Source organism: Xiphophorus maculatus, chromosome 20, assembly GCF_002775205.1.
Source record: "Xiphophorus maculatus strain JP 163 A chromosome 20, X_maculatus-5.0-male, whole genome shotgun sequence".
In the NCBI taxonomy this organism is placed as follows: Eukaryota; Metazoa; Chordata; class Actinopteri; order Cyprinodontiformes; family Poeciliidae; genus Xiphophorus; species Xiphophorus maculatus.
This window is the reverse complement of record NC_036462.1, coordinates 19,227,300-19,240,052: the sequence shown is the minus strand read 5'-3', so window position 1 is coordinate 19,240,052 and position 12,753 is coordinate 19,227,300. Positions and strand designations below refer to the sequence as shown.

At 39.8% G+C, this 12,753-nt stretch overlaps 1 protein-coding gene across 3 annotated transcripts in view; it reads right to left on the bottom strand.

Annotated features, from left to right (window-relative positions):
- srgap3 (SLIT-ROBO Rho GTPase activating protein 3) overlaps window positions 1-12,753 on the bottom strand; it is a 72,719-nt gene that overhangs the window by 25,928 nt on the left and 34,038 nt on the right. For all 3 annotated transcript variants that reach the window (XR_002751856.1, XM_023324887.1, XM_005799885.2), the window contains exons 3-4: window positions 9,384-9,546; window positions 5,315-5,377 (exon numbers count right to left, since the gene is read on the bottom strand). Coding sequence is in view for 2 of the 3 variants with exons in the window: in XM_023324887.1 (XP_023180655.1) it covers window positions 5,315-5,377; window positions 9,384-9,546 (226 nt within the window). In the remaining variant the exon portion in view is untranslated. The remainder of the gene's footprint in view (window positions 1-5,314; window positions 5,378-9,383; window positions 9,547-12,753) is intronic.

Genomic DNA, 12,753 nt, shown 5'->3' with positions numbered 1-12,753 from the left:
TAAAGGTAAGGATATCATAATAACAAAAAAAAATACATATATATATTAAAACTCTCTCTATAGATATAAAGGGCAATACAAAAGAGGACAAAATACTTTATTCAGAACCACTTCGATACATCCACCATAGAAATTCACAGCCTGGTTAAAAATATGTTTTACTATAACATCTTATCTTCAAGTCATCTGCTGCAATTATATCACTAACCCTGCATAATGAGGTGTAAAAAGCTGCGGTAGAATGATGACCTATCCTGGGAACATGCTGCCTCTCACCTCATGGAGACCTAATGTTCATAACTTGGAAATAAATGACATAACATTTTTTAACTCAAAAACACAACGCGCCACTGGATGAACGACTGCACCTAAACCAACAGGCTGAGCAAGTTTTCTAGGGGAAACCTTGGCAGCTTTAACACTTCTTAAAATTGTCTTCAATTTCAATTGTAAATGATGTGCCATTTACAAGGATTGACACATCAAGCCTTGTAAATGATGTGTCTGTTCAATAATGGTGAAAAATCTCTATAAAAGTTGGACCAGTTCATGAAAGCAGACCGTACAAAACAATCTGCATAACAGGCCTACGAGTTTCACCAAATTCATAGAAAATATATGAAGTTCATTGTAGCTTTAATGGACTTAAACAGAAACAATGAATGAGGAGCATCACAAACCAAAAGAATAAAGCTACATCAAAACCTGACGCTGGTGTTGACAAAAGAACACCTGTATGTGAGACAGACGTGCAGATATGAGACTCAAGGTGGCGGATCCGAGAGATAAAAGAAGCTGAGTCTTTATTGATCCCGGGAGGAAATGTTGTCGGCATGGCAGGATATTAATTCAGGTAGAAACCAAGAGAGCAATAATTCTCTGATCTCTGTTGATGACACCAGCAATAGGAAGTGCCGACTCATAACTTTCCCTCATTTTCTCAACTCAGAGCCAGTGCTAATATCAAGTTAAATGTTTCTTTTACTTTAGAGAAAAGTAAACAGCCACTGGGGTCGACATGTACATTATTGGGTTTTCAACTGTTAAAAATATGTTGGCTGAAACACAATTCTCAAGTTTTTTCCAGTTTTATGTGAAAGACCGATGCAAAGTATCAAGGGGTACACGAATACACGGATATTGTAAAATATAATAACTAACCTAAGGAGTTCTCTGAAATGCAATTTGTTCAGCTAATTGGACTTCAGAAAAGTAAAGTGCGCAGACAAAATGAAGAACATGACCCAAAACGTGGAAATACTTAACAACTCTGATTGAGAGTTTGACAAAAATGAAAAGGCAGAATACTATAAGCACAATCTCTTTACACTAAGTGTATCAAATGAAAAAAAAAAGTTTTAAAAAGTACTTTGTGCAAAAATGTACTAGCTTCTGTACAGAAACGATTCATTTCAACGACAGACACAGTTTGTTGATGTAGCATTTCTTTTTCCATCTGAGCTGCAAAGTTTTACGTAACTCCCACAAACTGTGTTACAATTAAAAGGAATGAGGCTCCATGTCCACATTAGGATGCTTAGTTAACTGCCAGATCTTAGCAGAGGCCAAGTAGATCATAATAAGAGGGGCCATCTGAGTTTTATTACGCTTTCTGAAGGAGGAAAATGGAGAAAGCAAATTTGTAATTAAAGAAAAACTACTGAATGAGTAGTTCTGTACAAGTTCTCTGAGCGGCCAACATATAGCAAGCAGAGCAGCCTCGTACAATTAAAGATATTAAAAGATACTTGTTGAGAGCACATGCATCTGATATTCCTGCTTGTTGCTGTGACACTCAAACCCACAGATGACTCGATCGGGGAAAGTTGCCAATGCTACCCTTTGATATTTTTGACTCTTATTACACTGCTAAGATGAATAAGTCATATAAGTCAGCTCTGCCCTGTTTTCTGTTTCACCTCAGGGGGCAGAAGATTGCTGAATTTGCTTGGAGCTTGTCCAGTTTTGGACACTAAGCCTCTCTAAGTAAAAATGCACCAGAGCAGAAAAAGTGCCCAGTGCTCTTATCCTTGTGCTACAGTTAACTTTGTGTGGATTCCCCTGCAGAAAATTCCACTGTTTACAAGCTAATTTTCAACAATACTAGATTTGAGAACAACATCTTTGCAAAAATATGTAAATCACTTCACATGATCTAACAAAACAATGTGATTTTGTTTGTGCTGTAAAGTGATGATGTAATACCACAGCATGTTAGACACTAAAATAAATAGAGAAAAAAAATCTCTGATCGCTCCCATTAATGTTGCTGATAAACTATGCAGTGCTGATATGTGACTGACTATTTTTCTACAGAGTAGTTCCGGTCTTAAAACAATAAATTACCTATTGTATGAAAAATCCATAAGTTAAATCTGTCAAGTAAATACGGACCTATCCATAAGGTTATTTCACAGGCCCTCTGATCTAAGATAGAAGCTGCAGGATAAAAGAGAGCTGCTTGCAGCTGAAAAAAGTAAAACATGTTACAAGGAAGCAGGGCAAATACAAAGATGCATCTCACAACTCTCACAGGTCATACCAACAACAATACTCTTGAGCTACTACAGTGATTCTCAACCCTGTCCTATATGTTTTAGATGTGTCTCTGTCCCAGCACACCTGATTGAAATGACTGCATGATCTTCTCTCCATGCCATCAGGGAAGCAGAAGCCTGCTAATCACCACAGCAAGGAGACAATTAAAACATAGGGTATCCAGAGTCAGACATCAAGGGCCAGTATTCTGCATGTTTTTCTTCTCTCCCTGAAAACATCAGAATCAAAAGATGGATCAGTGATTGGGAACCACTGAGCTAGAAGAAGCACAAAAGGTGTAAGAAGTTTCTGAAACTATTCAGAAGCTAGTTTCTGCATGATCATATTGACTGTTCATCCAAGCTTTTATAGCTGACAGAAGTCACAAGATAACAGAAAGTTGAACTTATTGCAGTAATTTTCTGCTTTTGTGCATTTTGTCTGGCATGGAACATGCTGGATTTGTCAACATATATTTGGAAAATCTCAAGTAAATGATGGTTGAGCTCAGTGAATTCAGTAAATTCAAGTGTGATACCATGCGAGGATGCCCCCAATGCAATTAAATTTCCAACCGCAGATTACAATCAAAGTGAAAGGTTGTGGAAAACCACAGAGTAGGGTCAGCAGATGCTGAGGCATTAGTGTGAAGAGATTGAGAAAGTTTAGAAAGTTAAAAGACAAAAAACCTCTAATCCTTTGTATGACCTTTATATCCGTTTAAGAACAGCGTGTACAGAGATTCAAGGTATGGGTTTCTATGGCCACACAGCTGCATCCAAACCTACATCATCAAGTGCAATGCAAAGCGTCGAATGCAGTGGTGTAAAGTAGGTCACAGTTGAACTCTATAGCAGAGGAGACAAGTTCTCTACACTGTTGAATCATGTCTCTCATCTGGCAATCCAAGATGAGACTGAAATGTGCCAAGAGAAGGGAAACTTGTCTGACTGCATTGCAGCAAGTCTAGTAGCAAGTTTGGTGCAGAGTGGATTGTGGTGTGGATTCATCCCTTTAGATCCAGTGAGAGGATCTCTTAGTGCGTCAGCATAGCAAAACATTTAGGACAATTTTAGGCTCCCTAGCACTTTGTGGAACAGTGTGGGGAGGGTCCTTTCCTGTTTGAACATGACAGGACACCAGTGCACCATGTTGTGGTCCATAAATAAGTCTTAATGGACTTATTTTTGTCCTGGCAGAACCTCTTTGGGATGAGTTAGAGGGGAGACCACAAACTAGGCCTTCTTGTCCAACATCGGTGTCTGACCTCACAAAAACACTTCTGGGAGAAGGGCCAAAAATTCCCATAAACACACAAAGTTCAAGCTGTTATAGCTTCAAATAGTGGGCTGATATATTAAACTCTATGTATTAAGAATGAAATGTTCGCATGTGTGAAAGAAGGCAAGGAAATAAGCAAGAAAGTGTGTAAACAGAGACAACCTAACTAATTTATATTAGGGAATAAAACCGGTCATAATACTAACCTGAATATGAAGCAATATATTGCATCTTAGTTAGTCAACATGTTGCATGAACAACTAGAAAAGACTTAGTAAATACTATTGTCAGGAAGGGTTTCCAAGTGATGACTTAGCCCTAATTCCCCTGTCACACTTTTGCATATCTGCCTTTCGATGCGCTGCTTCAGTATTGCCTTTCTATACATCTGGTACTGTAGTTAGGTGAGTTTAGGAAAACAAATATTGCTTTATTACCATGTTAATTTTCTACACTACAAATGTCCTCTCTGCTCATTGTGAATACAAAGATTTCTATGGACAGTGAGAGTCCATCCAACAGACCAATATTTATAGACGATCGGAGTTTTATTGTACGGCACACGAAATTTTATAGACTACGTAACATTGCATCCAAGCAGCTCCTTGTGATTGGCATTGCAATGACAATTTACAATTTAATAAGTTGTGGAGCTCTAGATTTGCATCATAAGCAACACATATGATGTCAGTAACAGAAGATAGTATTTCACAAAATGCATTAACTTTCTTCACATTTAGACCAACATAAATTGACTTTAGATAGATGACAAGATGGCAAATAGTGTGGCAGTACGCGATCTGTGAATTCATAAAGGTGTTTCTTCACCCCAGCATCCTGAAGTTGGTATGAGCTCATAGTTCATCCAGATGTGGATGTGATTACAGCTTACAAACTGTGCCACATGTTCCTTTAAGTCATTCACAACTACCTGTTCCCTCTGCTGCTGTTCGTCGTCATCATCGTTCATCATCAGCTCATTCTGTTGGATGAGCTGATGATGGCAGGAAATGGCAATCTTAACCATTTAAATTGAAGGCAACTGGACTTCTTCTCATCAACTCAGTTGTGCAAATCCAATATTAAGCAGATTTAGTGAAACAAAATGGAAGGAAAAACCTCCTTGCTATATCAAAGTTTAATAATCAATTTCTTTACAAACCAATGACCTACAACAACTTCTGCAACTAATCAAGACAAAAAAAATCAAAAGCATATGGTGGAAAGTTTTCAACAAAGTTAGCATTCTTACAGTAAAGTATGTGTTTGCTTTTTATCTAAAGGATTTTCTAAAAGGCAACAAGAACAATCACATATTAGGCGGAGCCCTCAATAATGCACAGAAATATAAAGTAAAGACGTCAAATGAAAAAATCAAATGAAAAATAGGACAAGATATCAGAAAGATCAAGTGAGGATGAAAAATGTTGTCCTGGTACAGCGATGAGATGAGGTGTGAGAGATCAATCTGCGGGAGATGCAGTCTATTACTCACAGTGTAAAGTTCATTTGTCACCTTCACCAGCTCCTCGTGCATCTGGATCCCAATTTCTTTGCTCTGGAAAACAACAAGATGGGAAAAAGGTTTGTCAGTCGTGACCTGATGGAACAAGCACAGTCGACTGTCCCAAAGGTATGACTTTGGTGAGTCAAATGGCATTTACTGCAGCAGGTTCAATGTCCGTAACTAGTTCAGAGAAGTCAACAATAATTCACTGGAGCAACGACTCAGCTCAGATTCTCCTTAAAAAGCTGCAGCCTTGATCCGTCTCTCCAGGCAAGTCGACAACCATTCCCATCTTGAAACGTGACCAAAACAAGTATCATCCTGACTTTGTTAGGAAACAATTTAGTTGTCTAAAGAGGACACAGTGTTGGGTTATGTGATCGTAGGCACTATTAGTGTGATTGTTCGTACTGCAATTTAAAAGCCTGACTCTCTTAACCCATGTTGAAAACTGAAGAGTCAAGTGCAGAACTGATATTAGAAAGAGCAGCATATATGCTGCTCAACACAACACAGGCAGCTTACGAGGCAGCTCAAATCTGCACAGCATGTCGCAAAATCCAACTTTTGTGCTAACATATAACATGGGATTGAACTGGTAAAACTAGAAAAATCTCGTCATGGAGCTCACATTGTGTTGCTAAGATCCCATCAAAGTTTGTTTTCCTCTGTTTCTTAAAGAAAAACAGAAATGGGACAAGATGAAAGCAAGGTCAGAGACTATTGCAGACGAGGCTGGAAGAGCAGTGGCGGGGTTTGCAGGGCAGTCTCACTGCAGACCCTACACTGAACTCAATCATAATGGGAAGAGGAGGAGGAGAGCTTTACTAACCGACCAAATGCCTAAATCCCCTTTAAAAATACCCAAACACAAACTCTTCAAAATAACAATTGTCATAACTTTTGACACACATCCACACTGAAGTGCTAGCAATCAAACCACACAGCAAGTTTAGCGCTCTCACGCTAGCTTGCTTAGTGGGAGATTTACCTGTCACTTTGAAAATAGTAGTGGTTTGTGTAGGAGCAACAGAAAGCCTTTATTTGACGTGTGAAAGTGCACAAACAGCAGGACACATCATTGTAACTGTGTCAGACCTAATAGAAGCATCACCTCTGCAAACATACCAAGAAAATCAGCTTATTCTGATGTGATGTAAATTAGCTCTCTTACTTAGCACTCTTTAATAAGCAACTTTTTTACATAAAGTATATTTTAAAATACATACATTGGAGACCACAGATAAAAACAACCAAAGGAAAGAACATGAATCATACTTGTCAATGTAACTTATTTAGAAGCATTAATCTGGGCAATCAGAAAGCATTTGTATACAAATTACAAATTGTTGCCCACTTTTTCCCCCAACCCCTTCTCACCACCAATCTTCTATTGCTTTGCACACTAAATCTTTCTTTAGATGAATTATAATTGCATTAGATGAATCATTTCCAACTCTGCAAACAAAATTTGTACTGAACAGTAAAATATAAAATGACTTTGTTATGTTATGTTAAGAAATCTTTCAATTTCCCCAAATTCCATAAATAATTTTAAAGGATAACCACAAAACCGTTTAACAGTCAAAGCCATGACTAAACGCATTCACTGAGCAATGCTTTTTATTTTTACACAAGGAAGACAGGAATCTGTTGTAAAACAGATGAGCAATACCTGCAGAAACCAGAACCAGAGAGATAAATTCAAAAGAAGGTGAAAGTTGTTCACACCTGACTTGGAAACAACTAAAGCTGCTAGGTCTGAAATTGGCAATCTTTATTTTATCATGTGTACATGAAATTTGTGTCAAAAAAAAAGAATTGCATTACTGGTTGCAGAATTGGGAAATGTACCTGGAGTGCAAGCATTAAGCTGTGTTTAAGTAAGCTTTTCTGAACTCGATGAACATGATGCATCCTCTGAGGGCACTAGCAGCTGGTGAGCAGCATCTGTATGCATCAATGGCTCTGAGCTGAGACAGACTGCAGCATGCACTGCAGAGGTTTATGAGCGGGGAGGGTTCACCCAGCAAGCCAACAACCATGATGCAACACACACTTAGAGCCATGACAGGTGGGTTGTAATAGTCTGCAAATGCATATTTTTTAAAGGCGTAATCTGACATATGTAGCTGCACAGAAGCTTCACATTGTATACTCTTTTATATTTTTGTAAGTGAGACAAAAGAAGCAAACAGGTGGAACATAAAGTCTTCACAACTGTGATCAAAGGTACCGTTAGCCAATAAAATTGGAAAATTAAAAACACCCCTGTAAATTCCCCGTAAGATTTAGTCTCATTCAAACTATGGAGCTGCTTTGTTAAATTTGGATAATTACAAACTGAACTAGTCACAATAAAACAAGACAACTGATTAAAAATTTGATACATAGTTACAACAATTCATTAAACAACTGGAGTCAATCATCTACAAAAAGTCCGAAAATCCTTTCTTTAATGTTTTTTAATGACCGCAAGTTAGTTTACGATTGTGTTTCAAGGTGACAATTATTAATGTACAGTATATGTATAACAAAATGTTTTCAGGATGGTTTATCTTCATGGACAGAATCAGAAAATAACGAGCAAAATAACAGTAAAATCAAAAACTTTCAGATATGAGAAAAACACATTTCCTAAACCAAATATGAATAGTCAAATAATTGTTTAAAAAAAAAAAACTATTTATTTTTTAAACAATTTTTTTAATTGTTTAAAAATAGCCTGCAAAAAATAGCCTGCTCTGTGTTTTTTTTTTTCACATAGAAAAAAATAGTTTTTCTCTGTGATTTTTGTACAGCAAGCTGTGAGACGTTGCTGATTTAAAAATGCAGATTTTGTTTACTTGGCAAAAACTATTTACTGTTCACCTTAAACACATCATAAAAATGTTTTTCATAACCAAAGAAACTAGACTTTTAGTTTGAATTAAACCAAAATATAATTCTTTGGCCTAAACTCAAAGCTTTATTAGACTAGCAGGCACTGCTAATCACCTGGCTAACACCATCCCTACAGTGAAGAGTAGTGGTGGCAGAATCATACTGTGGGGTTGATTTTCTGCATCAGGAACGTTATGACTAGTCTGCATAAAAAAATGAAAATAAAAATTATTGCACATTTCTCTAAAGAGCCGTTTTGCTGGATATATCCAGAATATTATAAGTAGATTTTTAAAAAGAAAATCCCAAGTCTATTTTGCAATAAGGCTGTAGTTAAACAAAAAAAGAAAGAAAGAAAAAGGACTGTTGTGTGAACAGTTTCCAGGGTCATTAACTTTAGTACCCATACTGTAGTTTGGGACCAAAATGGTTAATGGCGGTGAAAACTAAATGTTTGTCTTAAGTTATTTATTTTTGTGTAATATATCTGCCAACTATAGCTGCAGCAGAGCCATCCATTCATCTTTACATATGTGGAAACAGATGTCTAAACCTGGTTTGGTTTTTCTTCCTTTTCAGGTCTGGAAAGGTGTCGACACACACATCTGAGTTTTAACCTACAGGAAAGCCCGCAAGGTGAAAACATCATTCTGGTGTTTGGATAAGACCCAAGTTATTCCTGCTATGTGCTGACGGTCAGCCAGATGTTGCTCACACTCATAGGGGATGTAGAGTTAAGGATGATAAGGAAGGACACTTTTTTAAGCCATTTAGCCTTAAAAGCCATTTAGGCTTTTAAGGCTCTATAGACCATGAAAACATCAGGTAGGTTACAAACATTGGACATGTTCACTGTCAGTCTCCAAAGTCAAACATACATAAACAAAACCAGACAAAAACAGCCCTATACATTTTACAGTAATTGTAAGGTTTACAATTTAAATATCTGCAAATGGGTTTAAGTGTCACGAAAACTCACTCAACTATACATGAACCAACGACTGTGTGTAGAATATTAAAATAATACGCACATGAACAACATGACATTGAGGACAACAGTTTATAAAAACAAATACTCAAAGTTAACTAGCTGTGCTTTATGTCTTCTTTTGTAGTTAAACATGTTTGTGCACTTGTAGCACACTAAGATCAATGGGGTGACAGTTTCACTGACCTTCTTGAACAGGCGGATGATGTCCTCACTGATCTGAGCCAAGCGCACAATGACGTTGTTGGTGTAGATGTCGCTGAGCGTGGCATGGTCTCGGCTCTCACGCCTTGTCTGGTTCAGCAACAGATACCAACAGTTTACGGAGGACAGCAAGTGCTGGTCTTTCCTGGAATGATAACAACAGCAATACACGGGTGTCAGGGGATCCATAAGAATGAAACCCAGAGCAACTAAGTGTTCCTGGGAATTGCAAGATAAATAACCTCAACTTCAAGTAGACTTTATTTTTTTCCCCCGAATGAGAATGTTTTCCCCTTTCACCAAACTGCATTATGGTTAGTAAAGGATACATTTTTAATGCTGGTGACCATAATAATCCAGAGAGTCAAGAGCAATATTGCTGCATAATCAGTTTATACTTTGCCTTGGGTAGTTTCAAACAGAGGGAGCAAGGTGCATTTATATCTATCCAGACACGTGACCAATCCAGACCTGTCTCTGCCACATTGGGGTTTTAATCAATCAAACAACCCTGGGGGAGGGGCATAGACTAAACAGAGCAAGGGGGAAATGAGAGTGAAGCAGGAAGAGAACCAGGACAGAGTGGGGAATTGGGTTTCACTGTGGAGAGAAATGGATAAGCACCACAAACATCAAAGGCATCCTCTGCAGAGAGCTTTCATGATGCCGATCGCATTGAATGAAGTTGATAAGTGGCAAATAAAGTGGGTTCATCTTTATATCTAAGTGAACAAAGATACAAAAACCTTATCATCCTAAGAAAACACAGATCAGGTTTTCTTTTCAGCGATTTTACATTTTCATTAAGTGGTCAGGGGTTTTGATCTCTTGGACAGCCAAATCGTTTAAAAACAGATGCTATTGTTGCACCCTCGCACACATATAAATAATAGCAATGCATGATGGGTAGAATCCTAGGTCTCTTTTAGCCATATTATTAAAAGCCCCATGCATATATTTATACTTAATTTTCACAATTAATTTAACCTACAATACTGACACAAGACTGACTTACTTTTGTGTTGAATGTTTGTTTTATAATATATTTACAACCAATGACAAAACAGAAAAAAAATTTTCACTTTTCTGCAAAATTTACCAACTGCACTCGACGCCGGCTCCACCCCCCCCCCCCATGCTAACCTAGAGCAATCCTCCCCCATCCTCCCCCTCCCCCTTCTCGGCCTTTTGGCTAAGACAGCGGTCCCCTCCTTTGGGTGGTGATAGCGGTAGTCTTTGTGACTTGGCTGTTGCCACTGATTTTGAGGTTCAGTAAATTTAGTCCCCGGGTGAGATATTGACCACTAAGTAGTGGAAAATATCTTTTACCTTTTATTTGTATTTATTGGTGTTTTTTAACTATTTATTGGTTTTAGTAAAGGTTTTAAACCTTTAACTGGTGGTGCCTCCACCATGGCGGCTAGCCATGCCGGCATGCGGAGGCACCACAGTGTACGATTTTTATTTAAGGAAAAAGAAGAAGAAAATAGAGTAACAAGATTGGACTTTTCCAGAAAACTAATCCAACAGGTGCTGAAGTTTCGGCCAGATGACCTGAATTGTATCCTTACCCTGCCTTTCAACAAAGGATATGACGTAAGTTTTTGCTCTGCCGCACTTCTTAAGGAGTTTTGGACACGGTTTGAAAATGCTAAGACCCAGTTTTCAGCTTTTGACGTCGAGAAACTGACTGACAACTCCCTGAAAACGGTGATTGTCAGGATGTTCAATGAGACTGTCAGTGCTGAAGACATCTGTATGTGGCTGGGTAGATACTGCACTGTGAGAGGCCAGGCTATGAAGGTGCGGGATGTGGACGGCATTTGGAACTGTGCTTGGCGGGTCCCCATTAAACAATGGGAAGACCCCCAAGACGGCCGACACCGAGAGCCCGAAGGGGGAATGGAGCTCCAACCCGACCTGCACCACCATGTGGGAAGGAAGAGCTCTGTTCACAGGACAGTCTCTGAACCCGCTTTGTTTTAATGACCGCCAGTTTTTTAACATGGGTTTAAATTAGTCTTATCTTGTCTTTAATCCTTTAAAATGTCGTACTTGATTTTAGCCATCATACTCATGACTCTCACCTTCTCAACCATCAATGTTAGAAGTGTGAAGTCGCGAGTTAGAACCCAGAGTGTTTTATCCTTTTTAAGCTCCGTACAGTCAGATGTGTTTTTACTACAAGAATGTTCACTCCCGTTTTTAAAGACTTACACCTGGTGGCAGGACTTGTGGCCACGGCCGTCTATATGGAGCGGCTCCAACGAAAATAAAAATGACGGCGTGGCCATTTTAATAAACAACCCGCACATCTTGGTGGAGGGGAGCACCGTGGTGAGAGAGGGACGAGCACTTTTAGCAAATCTGACTTTTCACGGACAGGATTTTAACCTCTTAAATATTTATGGCTTTAATGACAAACACGACAGGTATGACTTTTTAGACAGAAAAAGAAACAGAAAATTAAAAATAAGAGATTTTAGAACCCCAGTAGGTTTTAACCTTTCTCTTATATATGCTTTTATTCGGAAATTTTTAGAACATTTTGGACTGGAAGGAGAGGAGAACAAGATTTTAACTAATCGTTTTATTGTCCCTGTTGTGCAGGATCGGGAACCAGTGACTCCAGTGCGCGGCCTCCTGTACGGAGACGCCTCCACCGTTTGGCGCAATGTGAGCCATCCCGTCCTTCCAAACAGACTCCAGGACCTGTCATGGATGGTGGCTCATGGGATCCTGCCGGTCAGAGCCGTTATGCACTCCCGCGGCATGTCTGCAACGTCCATCTGCCCCCGACCCGGTTGTGGCGCGCCGGAGTCGGTGAGGCCCCTGCTGTGGGAGTGCAGCGCTGCTGTGGACCTGTGGGCGAAGGCCGGCTCCTTGCAATTCCCACACTTGCCAGCAAGGGAGGTCCTCCATGCACAGCTAGTGCTGTACGGGGTGAGCCAGCAGAAAATGACTAAAAAAGACTTCGCTGAGATGTGGCTCACCCCAAAGACTTCGCTGAGATGTGGCTCACCCCAAAGACGCCACTTGGACCTCCAGAAACTTGCTGGTGAGCAGGCGCAGGCAGATGCCCCCCGTGGCTGTGCTCCGGATGGCAGCAGCAAAAGAGGAACATCAAGGGCTGCAGGTGGCGCGCCAAGGACACAGCCACCAAGAAGAATCGCCTGCGCCTCCGTGGACGAAGGAGCCGGCGCTCCACGAGTAGAGGTCCAAGCAGCGGCGGCCTGGCTCTCCGGGTGAGGCAGGAGGGAAGGAGCTTTAGGGCGGGATCCCCTCTGAGCACCAAGCGCTGTCTGGAAGGACGGGACGGCTCCGGACTTGGGAGGGAGTCACCCCGGTCCTG